At 41.0% G+C, this 21,590-nt stretch overlaps 1 protein-coding gene across 4 annotated transcripts in view; it reads right to left on the bottom strand.

The window, feature by feature from the left end:
- Positions 1-21,590, bottom strand: part of ABCC4 (ATP binding cassette subfamily C member 4 (PEL blood group)) — a 244,418-nt gene that overhangs the window by 109,092 nt on the left and 113,736 nt on the right. For all 4 annotated transcript variants that reach the window (XM_025874666.2, XM_073894388.1, XM_073894386.1 and 1 more), the window contains one exon: positions 20,995-21,141. In XM_025874666.2, the coding sequence (XP_025730451.1) occupies positions 20,995-21,141 (147 nt within the window). The remainder of the gene's footprint in view (positions 1-20,994; positions 21,142-21,590) is intronic.

Here is a 21,590-nt window from a genome sequence, read left to right as displayed (position 1 = left end):
TACTTACCTCATAGCTATAAAGGACAAAAACTATGTTTATTTTTTTTAAAGATTTATTTTTGGAGGGGGAGTACGTGCAGTGGGGAGGGTCAGAGGAGAGGGAAAGAGAATCTCATGCAGACTCCACACTGAGCATGGAGCCCAACTCAGGGCTTGATCTCACGGCCCTGAGATCGTGACCTGAGCAGAAATCAAGAGCCAGAGGCTTAACCAACTGCACCACCCAGACACCCTGGTAAAAACTATGTTTCTAAAAAAAATACCCAACTAGTTTTCAGAATTGAAAGATTTTTGAACATTAGGTCATGAAAGCAGCTTCTATTTTAGTTAAATAATCAATCTGTGTTTTAAAATACATTTTGCAAAAATCAAAACGATGGATTTTTAGATGCCGGTATATCATGGGGTGCTTGGCTGGCTCAGTCGGTAGAGCCAGCGATCTTGGGGTTGTGAGTTCGAGCCCCTTGTTGGGTGTAGAGGTTACTTAAGGACAAAATCTTTAAATATATATAAACAAATAAATGTCAGCATATCATGATTTTTCAGATGTAATTTAATGCAAAATTCATTAAGTGGAAAAATGATTCTCTGATTTTATAGTAAGGCTTTTATTATTGAGAAAAGAGATCTCAAATTAAAAAACAAAAATGCTGGGTAACTATGGTTTGGGCAGACAGTAGCATTTCCGAGGGTATTCCCAGCATGAATTGGCAGCATCAGGAGTCTAAGCCAAGTTCAATTATTAAAGTTACAAGGCTGGATTCCTCAGAGTCTCCTCCAGAGCCAGCCTCCAACTGAAGGCAAAAGGTTCGTCTCCAAATACCCTAACTTGGAGAAGACAGAGAATTCTGTAGGCCTTCGAGCTAAATTCACCTACCTTGAGTGAAAGTCCTTTGGACTCCCAAAACCTCAGGGTGGTCGACACACCAGGGAGACAAGAGAGGGTGGAGAATCACACACCTGGAGATGTAATGAGTCACGGGGAATGCCCAGGAGCAAGGCTGCCAAATGCCCGGCCTGCAAACACCTCACCAGGTCAGCACCATCTGACACTAGAACTGTGTGCTACTATTGCAGAAAAGGCTCCCAAGGCAGGGTGGAAAGCACCACAGGCTTTTGGAAAGGCGAGACCCAGAGTTGGGCCAGGGGGTGAGGGATAGGAGGGCCCGGGTTAGACTTTGCATGGTTGGCTCTGGAGAGAACACTGCAGGCATCATTCAGGATAGGCACGAAGGGAGGCAAGATTCTGCTTCCAAAGCGGTGCCTTCACACATCCGCCTACTCCGTCCTCCCCCACTCCTGCCCCCCAGGCTCCCGGCCAGAGGAGAAGAAGCAAGGAACCACCTTGCTGGTTTACCAACGATTCAATAAACCAAATCCACGATCCTTAAAACATTCAGGTAAGAACGGCATCAAAGAAGGCCATTGGAGTTTGAGGCTTTCCTGCTCAGAACACAAGAATGCCGCCGCGCGTCCCGCCTCTGGCTGATTCCCAGTCAGGCCTCAACCGCTCAAGGCACTTCCTCTTTCAGAGAAATTAGTCACAGCAGCGCTAATGTGTTACGACAAAAAATCTTGCTGTTTTCCATTTAGATGGTAGATAATACGGACTTCTAAAATCTAAAAAATGAGACTCATACTTTTAATAGCAATCTTTAAAAATCCTATGTAGTAGAACTAATATTCAAGGAAAGTAGAGCAATAATTTATTCCCATGTTTTAAAGGACTAATAGAAACATCAACAAAAAGATGTGGAGATACGAGAGCCCAGAGACGCCCCAGCGAGCCGACTGAAATCCGGGTGCTGAAGAAGGACAAACGTCCCACACTCAGCAAAGGAGAGAGGAAGAACCCCCAATTCTGACAGGTTCTTCACCAGGTTCTTCGGTCCCCATCTGAAACATTCCTCCAAACATGATGTGGCTGGTAACAGCTCTGACTCAGTTCTTCTAATATAAATCATTCTAGGGATTGGCCTAAAGTGCTGTGAAGAGTTCATAAGACACGGGTCTTTGATCTTTGTGGCTTTGCCATGTATGTTTTTAAAATTTCTGGAATGCACCCAGGGAGGCAAACTGCTTGACAGAAAACACTATAAATATCCAAATAAATAAATACATACAAACATCTGGAACCCTGATTAAGCACTAAAGTTTTCCTTTTTTCAGGGAAGGGGGGGCAACCACCACTGAACAGCATTTTTATTTTTATGGAAAAATGTCCTATTCTTTCCTCGTGATAAACCCCCTCTGACACGAAGACAACGTGTAGAAAGCTTCAGTCCGTAAGTCCAAAGGAAAATGGAGCTGCTGATGTCCTGTAGCTGCCTCCCCACAAAGACGTAATGTAAATGCCATTCCAGAACCAAAACGTTACTGCAACTCACTTTTTAAATAACCCATGGTCGATGAGTATCTGTGATGTAGGAGTCATTATTTCTATGACAAAAATAAATCTGGGCAATAGGTTAACCTGTTCTGGAATATCAAACTCAGCGTGCACAAGGACTGATCCTCAGTCATCGCATAATAGTTGCCCGCTCAAAGGTAGAGTAGGAAAAGTTAGTTTCTGCATCTTTATGAGGCACGACGAACAGTAAATAATGGTGAGAAGACACGTTATACTCAATACAATCAAATTAAAACCAAAGAAATCAAACTGGCCACAAATCCTGTGGTTCAAGTGTGAACCAGGACTCATAGTAACAAAAATGGTGGCATGTTAAAATACCTTCAAAAGTTAAAAGAAAAATCCCGGGGATGTTCTGTCCTACCCCATCATGAGGTCCCCCGATGAGACAAAGCTTTGGGCAAGCACAGAAAGGGGTGCAATCAGTCATTTTACCAAATCGAAACACTGCCTATAGCTCTAGAGAGGGGGTTAAAAACACTCCACACGCACTGCACGATTCAATGCTGACCTGGGGCTGCTGAGCCCTGCCATCACTCCTGCCTGCACTCACCGCACACCAGCCAGGCTGAGCCCCGCCTCACTCCTGCCAGCACTCACCGCGCACCGGCCACACTGAGCCCTGCCATCACTCCTGCCCGCCATCACTCCTACCCACACTCACTGCGCACCTGCCACGCTGAGCCCCGCCGTCACTCCTGCCCGCACTCACCGCACACCAGCCGGGTGGCCTTCCTTCCAGGTTTCCAGGCCCAGCATCACCCCCAACCCCCCAGCATTCCCATTTCTGGATAACTCCGACTCATTCTCTCACCAGTTCCTCCAGAGACGCCATACCATCAGCCCCTCCTCAAACTTGCTCAGGTCTCCTGGGCCTCCTCCTCCACAATGCCAACCACAGCCATGCTAACATGGTTACTAATGCTGTGTCTAGCAGAAGACACACAGGTTTTGGGGACACTGTGCTCGACTCATGATTAAGGGCTCAGTAAGTATTTCTCCATAGATGGATGGAAGGGTACGTGAATGCGTTCAGAAAGCCGCATTTTTAGTATTTGCCCCGTTGGGAAATGAGAGACTGTCGTTACAAGAACAGAGACCAATGCTGAGACAAGCTGTCACTGACCAACCCAAAGGAATGATGAAAGGGGTCACCAAAAGGCAGGTGTCCATAAAAGGTGGGGGTCGGGGAGAATAACCACTGGTCAAATTCAAAATAAGAAGGGCGTGCAAGCTTGTTCCTATGGCAGCTACAACACAGAAACCTGGCCCCGACAGAAATGCATGAGGGCATCCTGTGTGGGGGGTGGTCAGGAATCCTTCCAGCTCCCGGAGCGCCCTGTGCCTGGCAGGGCAGTGAGCCCCCTGAAACAACACGCACACTTACAGAGTTCTAGTCTGCCTCCACCTTAAGGCAGGTCCAATCTTCAGAAACAGTCTACAGTCAACAGAGAGAAGAAGAATTCATCCTGCTCTGTCTGCATTCTAAATCCCTTCTTTGCGGCTTCCAGATATTTAACCAGCCAGTGTTGTCCTGAATTGCATTTCCCGCTCACTTCCTACCTGAGCAACTCCCCATCATGGTAGCTGCTCTAGAGAAAAAGATTTCAGCGCTGAGTACTTGAGAGGTTGATCGCATCGATGCCTACCCACCCTCCCCAAAGTGCCATGGCGCCCCTTGGCAAGAGGCTGGCAGCAAGCCAGAAGGAAAACTTTTCATGGACTCCAGGCTGACATCCTGGCCTCTAGCACCCATTCTGATCTGTTCTGTGATCCACCACCTGAATCGGATTCTGAGTGTTTCCTTAACTATTCCCCCTGCCCCATCTCTCCTGGCTCCACGCAAAAAGCCCCACTTCCTCAGCCCTGTCTCCTTAGCAGGATGTCAACTGCTAGAACTCTTAACACATCATCACTAGCCCAGCACACTCCCATCAGCCCGCGTAATGGATATAGCCACTCCTTTCCACATTTCCCCAACTGTGGGGAGGGATGGTCTCTGTTCTCCAGGCTGCTGGGAGGCCAGGGCAGTCCATGGATCTTCCACAGCCTCTCAATGAGAAGCAACACAGACTGTCTAATGGTCAGCTATTCCTACCCAAGGAATTTGCCTGGTGCATAAAACCTAATACAGAATTAAAACATCTCTCCTGCACAAGTCAACAAAATGAACAGCAAACCATCTCAGTAATCCAGGATACCAAAGGCTGCACCAGGGTATTTGCCCTGAAGAACCAGTATGCATTTCTCTTTGTGGGCAATTTAAAAAGATGCACACCAAAAAATGGCCTTTCATACGTTCTTTAAACATCCAGGAACTAAGGAGAGAGTAGGAATTTCTAATGTAAGGAGGAAGAGGCTGGAAGAGGGTTTGAAATCTCTAAGGAAATCATTTAACTTAAATCAGAAATTCTCTATGGGCAGGATCTAGTGTCTGTCCATTGTTCCTGGTAAAACCCAGCTGACACAATTGCAGAATATTCTTGGCCTGCCATTTATGGATTTCCATGACTAATTTTTGCGTACTACTTCTCCCCCCCCCCCGCTTTTCCCTCCAAATGCATATTCTGCCCACCATTCGAGGTACGTGTGCTATTGTAACCTACACGAACAAATATTCATCTCCTAAGAGCCATACTGCACAAGTTTTTCATGCATATTAGGGGAAAATCAGGTTTCTGCAGGACATCAAAGTCCTTTCAGAACATGACCTTAACTGTGTTCCTTACCAGCATTCGAAACTTGCTTGCATTAAATAATACCTGTATAGGCTTGTAATGAAGCAAAAATCACTGCAGCATCCCAACCTCTCTGGCCGCCACCGACTCCGCAGGCCTCAGATGAAAAGTCATGTTGCTCATCACTGAAAGGTTTCCTTCGAGCTGAATAGAACCACTAGTCACATATCTGAAATTGCTAATATTTTCATCGGAAAGGAGGAAGACAGCTTTAATTCACCAAGACGCTACAACATGGAGGCAGCAAGAGGCTCAAGGCTGAATGGGTCGAGCTATCAAATGTGTGAGACGTCGTCAAATGTGAATTGGAGGAGAGAGCCCAATGGAGCGATTTCCTTTCCTCAGGTCAAAACACAGTATTCCTTACCCTCGGACTTTCTCGGTCAGCTTGCTTTTCACCTATGTCTCACTCTGTCTCTCCAGCATTTTGTCTGGATACGTTCTTTATCAGCCAGTCACTTTTGCCTTGCATTTGTCCTCAAACTCCACAACAAAAACAAAAAGGTTCAAAAGTCAAAGAATGCAAGACTCCTTGGAAGTGCAATATGAAGAGAGAACACAGGCTATACCACGAATATAAAATTCTGTATACCATCTCTTCTGACTAAAGTGTGTATCACACAGGATGCCAATGGGGGGAGAATAATGACATTTTTGATAAACAAACCTTAATATGTTTGAGCCAATATTTGAAAAGAACATTACAGGCAAGAGCGTGAGTAAAGGGACCACAACCTTGTGTTCCTTAAACCCAACAAAGGTGAAGCTGGTCCAATCATCCCAGGGAGCCAGCCACACCTACAACAGCAAATGGCAGACTTTTATTCAGGAAACATTCCCACATTTCCGACTTTTTAAAAAGACTATCAAAACATAAAGGACACTGGAAACAGGTTCTCCCAGGAACAAAGGAAAAATAGTGATGCTTCTACATTATACACCCAAGTTTACAACGACGACAAAAATCCAAAAGATGGCTAAAATTAGGATTAAATCCTGTCCTTACACTATTTGTGATAAATTGAATGAGCACAAAAAAGTACCTCACTATAAAATATTGAACTTGTAATGTAGTAAGATTTCCTAGATACTATTTTCCGGCAAATTTCCAAATGTCATTTAACTTCTGTGGAGAACAACGAAGAAAGCAAATTCTGTTACTGCAAAAGAATTAAGACATAGGCGGGAAGACACAGTGGAAGAATCTTTTTGTCTCTCCCTTTACCATAATTTGTGAATGGAGGAGGGTAAGTACCTAAAAAGTAAACCACATACCAAAGCCTGAATGAATCAATAAAATGTGTTTTTAAGTAGGATTCATTAAGATTGATACATCCAAGTCTCCAGGCTATTGTTAAGTTCTAAGCCCATGACAAGTGTGGTACTGAACCACAGAACTTAGCAGGATGGTTTATCTGAAAATGTCCAACAGGAGAATTTACCCATTCTTCTATTACACTCCCACACCCCCAGGTTCTTTATAAGTATCTACAGGACAGCTGGATGGGATTCCTACAATATTGAAATCATTTTGCTATGGTTCTCCCTGCAGGAAACTTTCCAGAACTCCATTCTATCCACTCCAACAACCAAGACCTCCAACCGTATTATTCTCCCACTCAAAGTCAAGATGAGCGCTATTAAACACTGAACTGCATTCCCAACATAGCCTACATAAAGGTAGTTTTGTCTTCATGCGAATGACTGCACACATTTTGGAATGGTTAGCAGTACTTCTAATATGACAGGATTTAAGAACTACTACTCTTTCTCTCTGAGCCCTCTTTAAGTTATTAAAAACTTACATTGTTATATATTGCTATATTGTTTTCACTCCCCCTAAGGACCCGAATGGCAAAGAAGGGCCTACTACAATCCCATGATCCCAAGTTGTCTCTTATAAAACCAAATACTATAAATGTCAGAGCTTACATTTTCCTAACATATGATCAGCTATAAAATTATAAAAACTTTATAAAGTTATGACAGAAATGAAGCAGACTGTCAAAGAGATATCTGCACTCCTTTGATTACAGCCTTATTCACAACAAAGTATCCAAACAACCTAAATGTCCCTCAACAGATGATGGATGAATGTATGCTGATGTCTCTCTCTCTCTCTCTGTCTCTCTCTCTCTCTCTCTCTCTCTCTCTCTCACACACACACACACACACACACACACACACACACAGGAATACTACTCAGCCATGAAAAAAAAAAGGAAATCCTGCATTTCCAACAACATGAATGGAACTTGAGAACATCTTGCTAAGTGGGATAAGCCAGACAGAGAAAGACAAATATTGTATGACATCTTTTAGATGTGGAATCTAAAAACACTGAACTTATAAAAGCAGTGAGTAAAATGGTAGGTGGGAGGGTTCAGGGGTGGGGGCATGATCTAAGGGTACATACTTGCGAGTCCTAGAGACCTAATACACAGTACAGTGATTACAGACAACAAAAGGGTATTATAAACAGTAACATTGCTAAGAGACTAGACCTTAATTGTTCATGACACAAGAATAATCATGTGACATAATACAAGTGTTAACTAATACCACAACAGCAATCATCATGCAATATAAATGTATCAACTCAATATGCTGTATGAAAAAAAAACAAAAACAAACCATAAAGTCATGACAAGGTATTAGTGAAAGTCTCTTAAAAATGTAGGGCCATGAGAAGAGGTTAAAGTGATCATCTGGTTTTTAGAAACAGTAACTTTCCCAACATCCACCTCCCCCCATTTTGGACTAATTCACTGTCAAATGCTAAATCTTCCTGAAAATGGATACAAGCAAGAAAAAGCATATAAAAGCTGAATCAACAGAATGAGGAAGGTGAAGACCACAAATTTTGAAGTATGTCTTACTCTCATATTTGTAACTCAAATTAGAATTTATATATCAACATACATACACACACACACACACACACACACACACACACACACACACACACACACCCAACGATTGCATACACCTCATAACACCAGTATTATGTGATGGACTGTCCAGGTCATGCAAATTTTCTGAAATTTTAAAAAAAATTTCTGATTAGCTTGATGTCCACATCCATTTCATAGGAAATAATACGCAAGACAATTTCACCTTGACCTGAAGAGCTACCATTATTGTGTAAGATATTATAATGCATAGGGAACGGATGACATAGCTTTAGAAAATGCCCATGGAGAATTCAGAATACAGTATCTGGTTCCCTTATGCAAAATTCCCAGCACACTGGCATATGGAGATGTTTAATAAATATTTAGTTATAATCTGTATGCTGATTATAATCTGTAGGCTGATTAATGATTTGGGGCAATCTGGTGCTTAATTTTCAATTACAGGCACTGTAACTCTACGGTTCCCACATAATAACCAACAAGGACAATAACAAGAGGAGTGAACAAGGAGGCGAGCACGAGCATGCATTTGCTGGGTACAAGCTCTAGAAGCTTAAGAGAGTGCAGATTCCTCGTTGCCTTGCTGCTTCTGAAGATGAAATGAGACAATGGAAGGGACAGGATTTTGAGAAGTTGAAACTATCAAATAAATTTACGATGTTGCTATAAAATGACAAGACATAGGGAAGTATTCCAAAGGTATCATACTTTGGGCTGATCCTCAATTTGATAAGCCACGGGATTATAACCGCCAACACACGACACCTCTTCCACGGAACAGAGCCCTTAAAACATTGGAGGGTGCATGGAATGGAGGGTCATAGAAACCCTCTGAGTCTTGACAACCTCTTTTGGTTTTCTATTTTATCAAACTGTTTCTAAGTGACTTTTGCAGACAACAGACCCATTGAATTTCAGAGCCAAGGGCCCTCTCAGACATCAGGAGGCTGAATAAAGACAAAGACTCAGGACTAGTTAGGCGCTCACTGCCTAACTACTAACACAGCTACCTGGCAGACAGGTGTTCAACCACTAAGTGCTCCATCTTCACTTGGCTCTCTCCACCCAAAACTATGTATTTCTTCATATACCTCAACATTATTATAACCAGCTAGTAAATTATGGCATTTAAATTGTCAGTTTATTAATGCTAATTGGGCAGTATACATAGAAGAGCTGTATTTGTTCTGTGGGTTTATTATTCCTTTAACTGCTTTAAAAATATAATCTACAGTTTATAAGAACTAACCCAGAATCTCATTTTCCTCCCCAGCTACTTTAACCATATTTTGTACAAGAAGTTTTGAAGTATCAGAATGTCCATCTGATAGAAATGCAGAAGGATTGCCTGGAATTAACTGGAGTGAACAAACCACAAAATGTCTCTAAAAACATCCCATGAATAAAATTTGAAGGCTTGACAATCTAAAACTGCCTTAGGTCAACTTTAACTTTCACTTGTGAAATTTGTCATTTTTCATGCTTTTTGAAAAAGGTGAATACGTAGAAGTTCTACATTTTGACCAGTTATAGCATTTTTAAAAATAATAAGTTCCTGCTACTTCCAAGAAGTATACCCACTTCCCTGGAAAGATTCCAGTGTTCCATTTAAATAGAACTTATTTTATAAATTTCAAACTGTCTTTCCTTAATTATACAATAGACTTCTGTAATAAACTTCAGCCATATCATTTTTAAACAAAAAGTAAACCAGATGTTTGGTATTTATATGCAAAATTGAGCTCTCATTGTGAAACCAAATTAAATTAAAATGAACTCTGGAATGAAGCTAAGCCCCCAATGAAAACCAACAAACACAAAACCAAAAAAAAAAAAAAAAACCATGTTGTTTTGTAGCTTGTTAGTTTTGGTCACTTACCTATTTTTCCTTGCATCTGGGAAAACACACACCCCATTCCCCATCCCCACAGTTTTATAAAAATTAGCATGTGCATTTGGATTTTGTTTAAAAAAAAAAAAGCAAAAAAACCCCTCTAAAATGTCAACATGTCACTTAAATAGTCAAAAGTTAATTAATGTCAACCATATGGCAGGCACTGTTTTCAATGCTTTACATCTATTAAATCTCTTAGTTCTCACATTAAAAAGTTTGGTTCTACTACCCTATTACCATCCCCACTGTATAGACAGAGTTGAAGCAGAAAGAGGTGAAGTAAGTCAGCCAAGGTTTGTCGGTGGTAGGGCTAAGATTCACATTCAGGGAGGCTGATTCCAAAGTCTGCTCCCTGACCATCGAACCCGAATTATACGTTGGCTCAAAACCACTATTGGGAAATACAAGAAAACCATTCAAATTGGTGTCGTTAAAAAATCAAAGGTCACTTTATTTGCTGGTTGGTTTTCAAATGTTAAGCTTTACATCTCTTCAATAGAATCCAACAATAGGGACCTTATTCTGGTGTAACAATCTAAAAAGTTGTCTCTCTCTCTCTCTCTCTCACACACAAACACACACACACACACACACACCCCAACCTTCAGCGGTGCTGTTTAAGACAATTGTGCTTCTTCAGTCAAGAGGATCTTGATGTAAGGATGTAAAAATTCAGGGGAGAGAAAAGATGGGCTATTTTTTTTTAAATACTCCATGTTTATTCAAAACGTAGAAGGTACTCATTTTGCCACCTAAAATGTCAAACCCTAATCTGATCTAGGAAAAATTTAGTTACTTTGATAGAGCAAGAACCAAGACAAGATGACATACCTGAAGGCCAATTCAATTAAGCATTACATTCCTGTAGTGTCTCCTTTGTGAAAAAAGACATGAGTGGTCAGAACATTTGGCATTAAGAATTAAACCTTCTTCGTTCAATTTTTAGAATTCCCTAATGTATGATAAATCTATTTACCTGGGCTAAAGACTTGACAATTCGTTAATAAACAGCAGCTTATCTGATGGTACAGAAACCACTGTCTGGATTACACAGGTGTTGCCTTTTATTACTCTGGCTATTTATGTCAACAACTATTTATTTAATCTTGAATTCAAGGAAGAAAATTTTCTAGTAACACTGATTACTCATCATCTTGAAATATGCATTTATTTTCCTTTCATATATAGGACTTATGTCAAGACCAACACTGAAAAGTTAGCACCAACAACAAATACTTCTGTCTCTAATATAGCTTACAGGTGGAACTCCTTCAACAACGTTTGACTCCCTTTTCATTTTTTTTTTTTTTAAGATCTTATTTATTTATCAGAGACAGAGGGAGAGAGAGAGACTTGCCGCACAAGCAGGAGAAGCGGCAGGCAGAGGGAGAGGCAGGCTCCCCGCTGAGCAAGGAGCCTGATGCAGGACTCTATCCCAGGACCCTGGGATCATGACCTGAGCCGAAGGCAGATGCCCAACCAACTGAGCCACCCAGGCGTCCCTCCCTTTTCATTTTTATGCTAAGAGGGAGAATAGAGAGAAGATGTATATTAGCATGACATATAATTTTAAGAAATTTCTGCCATTTTATTCTCCAAAAAGTTAAAATAATGAATTTATAGTTCCCCCAAAGGAAATAAATTTAATGAGCCCAGGCCACTCTGACACTAACAGAAGAAAAATTCTAAAAGAAATGACTATATACAAGAATGCAACCACTTCCTTCTTAATCTACTTTTAAATATTTAGTGGTAATGAAAAAAATTAATCCATGATTCTTACAGCGCAAAGTACCGCTGTGATCTAGGCATATGGAACTATATGTGTGAGAATATATATTTAAGGACAAATCCACATACACTGCAGTATCTGTTCGTATACCTTGATGCATAACAAAAGGTAGGTGCTCACTATATTGTACACCTGAAACTAATATAACACTGTATGCGAACTACACCGGAATTAAAATTTTTTAAAAAGCACAGGCATTGTTTTTCTTACCACTCTCAAAATTTCTTTTTGACTACATGCCTCAAACTGGTTCAAGAATGAGATCAGTCACTGAACCAAAAGAATACTTCCAGAAACCTCCACTTAAAATTTAGAGACAAATCAAAATCGTTAACTAACTCTTGATTTCAACATCCTAAAAATCAGGGACTTAAGCTGAAAATCAACCAGAGCAGATACGCTGGTTTCTATTGATGTATTAACAAGACATGGCTCTAGAGCACTCTTTCGGCCAACAGCAGACCTGGAGGCAGGATGTTCCTATCATGAAGAGCATGACTGTATTTGGAATAATGTCTGGATAAAGATTTTTAAACACATAACAAGTCTAAAATAGACTTTCCAGGTGTTCAAGAGGTTGAAACATTTCCCCATGTGATACAATCTATTAAAATGCAAATGCAGAAAAGAAATGAAAGGAAAATATTTCCAGAACAGAGAACCTGATTTTCTGATAGCTTTCCACTTAACCACAGTGTTTTAATAAACTTCCATTCAAAGTGTTCTTTGAAGCCTGTTGTCTTTTTTTTTCTAGATGTTAAAGAGTTTCCACCTAAAGGAGGGGGAGATTTCTAAAAGATTGATCCTGGTTACTAAGAATGAAAAGAACACTCAACAGATCATGGATGATTTCATGACAACATTCTCAGGGAGAAAGCTGCCGTCGCTTATGTTCTATCCACTGGCAAAGCACCTGTAACACGCTTCTGGGGCGCCTGGGTGGCTCAGTCAGTTAAGCATCTGCCTTCAGCTCAGGTCATGATCCCAGATTCCTGGGATCGAGCCCCGCATTGGGCTCCCTGCTCAGAGGGAACAGCCTGCTTCTCTCTCTCCCCCTCTGCTGCTCCCCCTGCTTGTTCTCTCTCTCTAAAATAAATGAAATCTTTAATAAAATGAAATCTTTATTTCTAAAGAAATAAATGAAATAAATAAATGAAATCTTTAAAAAAAAAAAAAAGCATCAGTAACACACTTCTAAAAGCCCAAGAGAAGCGTGTGTCAATGCTTAATAAAGGCTGACTTCCTTCTTTCTCATGCACTTCCTGGAGATAAGCTCTAGCACCCAGATGGTTCTTGATGGGTCAGGAGAGCATCTGAATATCATCAAAAGCCAGGCTGGGTTTGCTGTAAGCTTAGAGATTATTATTTTAAGTAAATCACTTACTTTTGTTTCCTAAATTCCTCTCTCTCTCCAACTGGTGTGATTTCATTTTGAAACAATTGGTCTTGAAGTTCCAGGAAAACAGTTGCTGGAAATTTTATGAAATCAAGGCCAATGACTTAGGTAATTGATTATGAAAAAGAAATATATCACAGGGCCATGTGTATAAGTGTGTCTTGTGAGTACATGTCAATCAAGATTATCTGCTCTACAACTGTATTCAGTCTTTGAATCTGTATCTTTCCTATATGGAATCATTGAATATTGACACTGGATAGCTTTGGGGGGGGGCGGGAATTGGCTGTTTTAGAAATAATCCATTGTCTGCAAATATTTAAGTTTGCAAATGCCTTGAAAATAGGGACTTTTTGTCCCAATGCTTGGGACCACAACCTACAACCAGCGGGAAGCCTGCTTCTCCCCCCCCCACTCCCCCTGCTTGTGTTCCCTCTCTTCGCTGTCTCTCTCTGTCAAATAAATAAATAAAATCTATTTTAAAAAAATAAATAATAAAATAAAATGCATGAAGTAAAACTATCAGGTACTAAATACTGAAGTGCTAACATTTGTCTTCAGTGCTCAACGAAACCCCAAACAAATGCATTAGGTGTTTGGCAATTTCATTTCCTTGACTGGTAGATAACAGAAGTTGGAACCTTGTATGATGTACTTCCATGAACCACAACTTCCAAAGAACCAATCATGTATATGGTTTTCTCTTCATGCCATCACATACCCAGAAACACAGTCCACCATAAATAATCTATTACAAATTCTACTTTGGAAAATAAATAGGGAAGGGTTCAAGTTAATATAAACACTGAGTGTAAACACAAAAAGGCTCGAATTCTATTTCAACACTCTAAAGTTGCATTGTTCTTAAAGGGCGTGGCACAGGGAGATGCAAATACACTTCTGAAACCATCCCTTCTTCTATCCTGCCAACAAATACTAATCAGCTACAAAGTGTCCAATCCTGGGTTCAGAGGCTTTTGCAATAACATAATAGATGGGCTCTATGAGGACTGGGGCCCCAAGGCTAAGAGAAGAGACAGGCAGTCAACACATAATTACCTAAATTATAATTTAACCATAATTGGGACAAGTACTGTAAAGATGTGATTTAAAACATAACCAAATTTTAAAACTTTATGTAAATAAAATGTCAGAGGCTCATTGTTGTAAACATTTTTTTTTCTCCATTTTCTTTATGTCAAAATAAATGATAATGTTTAAAGTAAAGGGGCAGGGAAGAAATGATAAGAGAAGATGAAGATTTCAGTCATAAAGTGAAAATCAAAGTTCAGCCCCACGGTGTCACAGGAGAGCTATGAAGTCAAATCGTTGAGGGGGATCAATGGACTATATATAGCAAAACCATATGGAATTTCGATCCAGCAAATTTCCACCCACTCCCACCTCATATCAGAGCACTACGCTTTCATATGTATTTATCAGTATTTATTCCTGTTGAAACTGGCCCAGAAATACTATCCCAGTTTCTCTTGAAATGGTTGCACAAAAGTGATAAACTGTGTCATAAAGATACTTTGATACGTTTTCTGACTTGTCACAAAGAACCACAAAGTTGAAGTTGTCGCGTGCCTGTGACTGGGGTGGGGGGGTACTTTAAATAACAGTATTTGAATTACGATAAATCACACACCCCTAAGGTAATGCCAAAGTACTAAGCATACTAACACGTGAAATTGGGATACACTAGGAAAGTCGTGAGTACCAAAGACTGACTAGCTCCAAGCCGGCTGAAAACTGAGGCAACACAAATATGAAATTAATGAAAACTGAGGAGTTTGGGAGTATTAATATCATCGCACAAATATAGAGTGGAGAATTTCTATATTATGATATACATATCACTTAATATGTACTCTACTGGGAAATAAAAGAACACAAGTAAAATGTCATACTCACAAATTCCTGAGATATTACATGATTACCACTTTGAACAAGGTACAAGCTTCCCAAATCTTATCTTTTTAACATTTTATTGGACAACCATAAACAGTGCTTTCTCTGTTACTAAGCTGTATTTCCATGTATGATTATTATGGAGGAAAAAAAAAACAGGAATAGAGAGTAATCAGAACATTCTAATAGATAAAAAATGTATATCAAAATGGTGCAATATTTACCAGCTGTGGACAAGAGCTATAATAATCACCTTTACAGAGATTACTGACAAAATAACAATAATAATCAAATATATGTAACTGTGTAACTATTTAAACTCCTAACAAAGGCTTTTATGACACTTAGCAGTAAACAAGCAACTCCCATAAAATATGACTTAATATCACCCTGATAAGAGTTTAAGTACATATAACCATTGCTATGTGAAAAAACATGATTTTTAATATGTGACAACCCGACAGGATTTAATTACCACACCTACTTCAAAACTATTAGCTGTGTCATTCAAACCTGAAAAAAATAATATTTATACGGCTATTGAGAATCACTATGATTGATGCAATCTTTTGTGTTATTCCTTTTATAGTCACTTGCATTTGTTATTATGAACAAGGAAAAAAAAAGAAAGGGGAAATGTGTGTTTCTGTTTTGCAACAAAGCTTTTCTGATGATGACTAACTTCTTCCTTTGAACACAAAAAGCCTCTTCAGCTAATGTACATATAAATATGTTCTTTATAATGTGCACCAAGCAAGGAAAGGAAAAAAAAAAAAAAGGCAAGCCTGTAGGACTTAAGCCAGAATTAAAAGCAACCCAGGCAAGATGAGTACCTGAAAGCTGTCAGGATAGGTGTTATTCTTACTCTCAATTTCTTACAGCACATCTGCTCTCAAGGAAGAAAAACCATAGTTTCTTTTAACCATATCCACAACAGATCTGACTTGAAAGGAAACACAGCCAGTGATTTGGCATGAATGGGCACATTACCAATTTTCCAGCATCACTACTGAATATTTATGTCGGTGACGAATGATGACACCAGTGAAATATTTTAACGCGAAGCCTTGCCTTGTAAATCGTCTCGATGCTGTGTCAAAACAACACCTACCATAAATCAGAGGTTTTAGGACCAGTATTTCTTGTTCTAACATGCTACCTGCTCAGCAGAATCACTTGTGTGAACAGGCATAGATTAATGTGTGCTAAGCACAGCCATCTTCCCTCCTAACTTATAGAGCTATAATTTAACAGGCCTATTATCGTCAACGTAATTTTGACAGTGCTGAAATATTATACTTGTTAAAAATATGCACTTAGCACTAACTCCAGTGGTCATTTGAACGGAATAAACAGAGAGGTATCCCTACAATTATCTTGCTTCTCTACCGAGGACTCTTAGAGCAAGAATGTTGACAACTGATTTTATAAAGAGTCCGGCAAGACAGTTTTTCTGGTATAAGCTCACCATGCTGCTTTCAGTTCACTTTTCACTTTGCCTCGAATTATTTATTAGCAGCTTATAGTGGATGCTCACGTGTCCCTTTCCAGTTTCAAGAAACAAAACAATCGTTCAAACCTCCGTCACCCACCTCTCCCCAACGCTCAACTCCCACCCATGCATATCCCAAAACTCAGGAGAGCTTAGATTTGTGAAAGCATCTCCAAGAGCCTCATTTCCCACTCAAATTAGAAACCTTAATCCTTTGGGCAACCTAGATTTTGGATTAGGAGGACACACAAATAGGTCTCTCACTATTCACTATGCCACTATTCACGTTCCATACGTTTCTGGGTGCAGGCACCTCCCACCAGGAGAATAAAATTGACCAAAGAAGAAGTTACTACATTTATTTTTCTCCTTTTGTACTACACTTTAGCCCTAACTTAATCTGTAAGGGGGGAAAAAAGGATATATGTTTGTACTCTTCAGAGACTGGACACATAAACAAGGGAACACACATGCCGCTGCAGAAAAACCGGTCATGTAAAATGAGCACACTGGGGACGCCTGGGTGGCTCAGTCGTTAAGCGGCTGCCTTCGGCTCAGGTCATGATCCCAGGGTCCTGGGATCGAGCCCCGCATCGGGCTCCCTGCTCAGTGAGGAGCGTGCCTCTCCCTCTGCCTCTGCTGCTCCCCCTGCTTGTCCTCTCTCTCTCTGAGAAGTGAATAAATAAAAATCTTAAAAAAAGTAAAATGAGCACACTGTCCACAACCCAATATTAACTCTGCACTTCCCTGAGAGAATAAACAAACACCAACATCTACCGACCCCAGTGGCTCACTTTTTTAAAGCCAAATTAACAAACGGGAAGCAAACAAATATTGATTTGGAATCCACTGCGGTCGATGCACTCAGCTGAGTGTTACGTCACCATTTCTAGGCATGAAGAACCAGGACAACTCTCGACGCATCTCGTCTCCAAAATGAAGCGTGAAATTCTAGAGACTTGACAAGACTAGAACGTCTCTACAGACTCTGCTGGCGTGGACGGAAACTCAAGAAACTGTCTGAAACCTATTTCTCCCTAAACTGATGTCATATGAGCCACCGTATTCTACCCTTAAGGAATTTGAATATATATCCAGTCAAGAGGTCAGCGGCTGCCTCTTCCAGTCACTAGGCGAGAAGTTGTCAGTTAAGAAATCCAAGTGACCTTGTTTGAAATGCCAGGTACTCTGGGACAACACTGAAATTCATGATTCAAGAGTTCAATGTCTCAAACGTAATAAATTACAACCGCGGTTTTAAAACTCTGTATCAACAGTACAAAATACAGACTCTAGCTATAAAAAATGGAATTTCTAAGCTTTAAATTAAAAAAAAAGTAACATAAAATAAAACAGGTTTTTGCTATAAGGCGCCCTTACATTATATTCCTGAAATAATGTAGATCATGCTGCCCTCTTGTGCCAGACATAAAAAATAAAATGAATTCACCCCATCCAAGGAAAACATGGTTTACAGGGGATACAGAAATTCTCTCTTAATTTCTGAATGATTTCCTTTTGACCTGGGATTTGTGTTACCTACATATTAAGATCTGACAACGGAGATGGTGGAAGACAAATGTTGATCAGGGAAGAGACAGGTGCTGCATACAGCACAGGGACGCAGACCACATCCACAAAGGCACTCCTCAACGCAAGGTGCAAGCAGAATGTGTGCGAAATGCTGGGACAGCTGAAAATGTGAGGCTCTTTCACACACACACGATACCATTACCAAAATCCACAAAGGAGGGAAGGGTAAAAATAGAGGAAGGAAGGGAAAAAGAAGAAAACTAGCTTTTGCCATTCTGAGACGACACACTAGCTGATTCAGATTTTACCCAAACAGCTGAAGAGTGATTGGTTTATGAAAAATCAGAGGGTAATAAGATGGTGCATTATAGAACCAAAATAGCTAAGTAAACTTCATGCAACCATACAAAGGTCCAAAACGGAGAGAAACTGAAGTCGTGGATAGCTTGGAGAGATGGAACCTTGTTAAAAATCAGAGCTCTGGGGTGTTGTTAGAGACACATGGCTACCGAGCAGAAACATGCACTGTGCAGGTTCACCTTGTCTTTCTCCCTAAATCCAAGTCAGTGAGCCTGGGACGTTGATGGGGCAGCCAGAGTTTCAGGGCCCTTCACTGAAGGCTCAGTTCTCTGCATAAATTCGAAGGATCTCCCACTGATGAACAAGATGGGAGAGGCATGGGAGGGAGGCAGCACATCAGGGGTGGGAGCACCCATGAACAAATGTAAAAAGACATTTCCACAATCCGGATCAGGGTCACTGAGAATATTCCGGCACAAGTGGGAACTGAAGGTGACCGTGAAAGGGAATGCTAGCAGGACACCTGCAAATCCACACGAGGCTATGGTGCCAGCAGCCCCAGTCACCACCCCGAGTCTCACTGGCTGGAAACTACCCCTGTACCCTCTCTTTTCCAAATTCCAGGACGCTGTCAGGATCATAGGAAATGGACTGACTTCTCCCTGAGAGGGTGCTCTGAATGACAAATTACTGAGAAGAGAACGATGTGCTTCCTGATCTCTCCATGCTGCTCGGAGACACTCTATAACTCGGGGGGGGGGGGGGGCAACATCACACCGGGCACTAGTATCCACTTCATGTGGCTATTTAACAGAACTTAACAATTGAGGGTATCCGCCCCTCAGCTCTAGCGGGGAGTTGTTTTTTAATATTATACAACCATTAAAGTACATACATACAATCAATGATGTCTACTAGGAACCATAATTCAAGTCTTTCGCTTATTCTTCCCAGTGGTTTAAAAACTACAAAAATTTTAACCCAACGGTAAAATCTACCACATAAAATATTTTTAATTAAAAAAATATATATTTTTAATCTACCACCAAAAAGAGTAAAGAATTCAGGGCCCCTAAACATTCTGGGCAACCTAGGCCGATCTTTTGTGTCCTTACTTGGGCTTCTATTTTCTTGAAGGATGAAAGCCCGGCTAACAGACATGGGAGGGGGGAGTAGTGTGCTACTCTAAGATTATCGACCCTGAAGATTTAGACTGACCCCAAATCCTTGAATAATAAATAAATCAGCATGTGGAGAAGCCTACAGGTCTTGAACAGGAAGAGCCTTTCAGAGGCTGTGATAACAGAAATGCAGTCCCACTTACTGCTCCAAACTCTATGACTGTAGCTTTCAAATTAACTGGCAAAGCGGAGCGACTTCCTGGCCGTCAGATACATAGGGTCCCCAATCCCTTTCTGACTACAGCTGCAACAAGACTGCAGACTCGTGGGGGCCTCTGTAGGTCACCATTCCTGTGCTCTGCACAGGGCCTGAGTTAAACAAACATGTGGAATGAAATGCACAAAATGCTTTCCTGAACAGTCTTATTTAACCCTCACGACAGCCTTGTGAAGCAGGTAGGGCAGCTCTTCCTTCCAGTTCCCAGGTGAGGAAGTTCCAACCCACTGTGGCTAAGAAACTGTAGGTGCAGACCGGGCGCTGAGCGCTGTTCCTAGCCCTGTGAATGTACTGATCTGCTTTATTCCCACAATATCTTTTGTTTTTTTTTAAAGATTTTATTTATTTGTCAGAGAGAGAGAGAGAGAGAGAGAGAGAGGCAGGCTCCCCGCTGAGCAGGGAGCCCAATGCGGGGCTCGATCCCAGGACCCTGAGATCATGACCTGAGCCGAAGGCAGGCGCTTAACTGACTGAGCCACCTAGGTGCCCCTTATTCTCCCAATATCTTGCTAAGGGAGGAGTATACATCATCCTCATTTCACAGATAAGAACTTTGAGACACAGAGAAATTAAGTAACTAGCACCTGAGGATTAATAGAACCATAACCAGCTATTACAATTAGTAGCTAGCACCAGGTCTGAACCCAAGCAGCTGGATCCACAGTCCACGCTGTTAACCACGACAACATCCTGCTTTGAGATTTGCCTGCCCAGTAGCATCTACACCCTTTGGCCTGGGTCATGCAGCTAGTTAACAGCCAGCCCATCTCCCTGCCTGGACAAGTCCTGTCAATTATCTCCTGTAGAAACAAAGCCTGAACAGTGGGAACAGGTGTTGATGGACTGACTCTTCTTAAGGACCCAGGTCAGGGGGCTGCCTTCAGAAGCAAAACAGGTCAAAGGCCTCAGGCTGGAGGCACCTCCAGGTACACTCATGGCAAGAACTTACTCTTGCAGATCTATGTGCAAAGTGAACACTCATTTATTTTCCACAGACACAAACACTGTAATAGAAGCTTCTATGCCCCCCACCCCATAGTCAGATTTTGTCTGGTAGGAGTTAACCATCAGTGGAGCTTTTTGTAGAACAGGAATCAACAGAAATAGCCATTTTTCCCAAGCCTCTCCTCCGTTTCCAAATGCTGAAATGTGATCAGACACTTACTGTGTCAACAAGGCCGACTGACTGAGAAAACTTGGTGTCTGACTTACCTATTGGGTTTCTATCAAAGAACAACACTGGAGCTCTCAAAATGGACTCAAACATCTTGTTGTGCAAAGTTTGTGAAGAATGAACGAGGACGTAGAATACAAACAGAGATCTCGCTGTGCCAAAAAGGACAGTAGCCACAGTTAAACCTGAAAGAAAGAAACATCGCTCAGAGAACATGTCCTTTCTTCAGCGATGCCAAAGCATGTCGGGCACGTTAGAGAGATACTTCGTATTTTATTCCATAAAACACCGTGGATTCTCTAAGAGTTCGATGCATTTGTAAGATACATTTATAAAGAAGAATAGAATTTCTTTTTCTCTCATTAAAGAGATACTATATGTAAAAAAAAAAAAATCAGGTGTAAACTACAATTTCATGCTAGGCTTTCCTAATTCAATAACAAGTTCTATTAATAACTCAGAAGAAAAAGAGAGAATTATAAAAACTAGTTGATCTTCCCTTCTCTGTATTTCAAGTTTTACTACTTACACATCTCACAATCTAAAACCGTAGTACGCTCGGACGCGGGCATGTGAGTTAACAGGGCACAGGGGGAAATGATGTACCATTTCTTTGTAGAAAATACCCAGGTGG

This window comes from Callorhinus ursinus, unplaced genomic scaffold (assembly GCF_003265705.2).
Source record: "Callorhinus ursinus isolate GAN/ISIS: 27379988/994484 unplaced genomic scaffold, GSC_fseal_2.0 scaffold7, whole genome shotgun sequence".
NCBI lineage: Eukaryota > Metazoa > Chordata > Mammalia > Carnivora > Otariidae > Callorhinus > Callorhinus ursinus.
The sequence above is the reverse complement of the archived record's forward strand: the minus strand, read 5'-3'. Positions and strand labels throughout refer to the sequence as shown.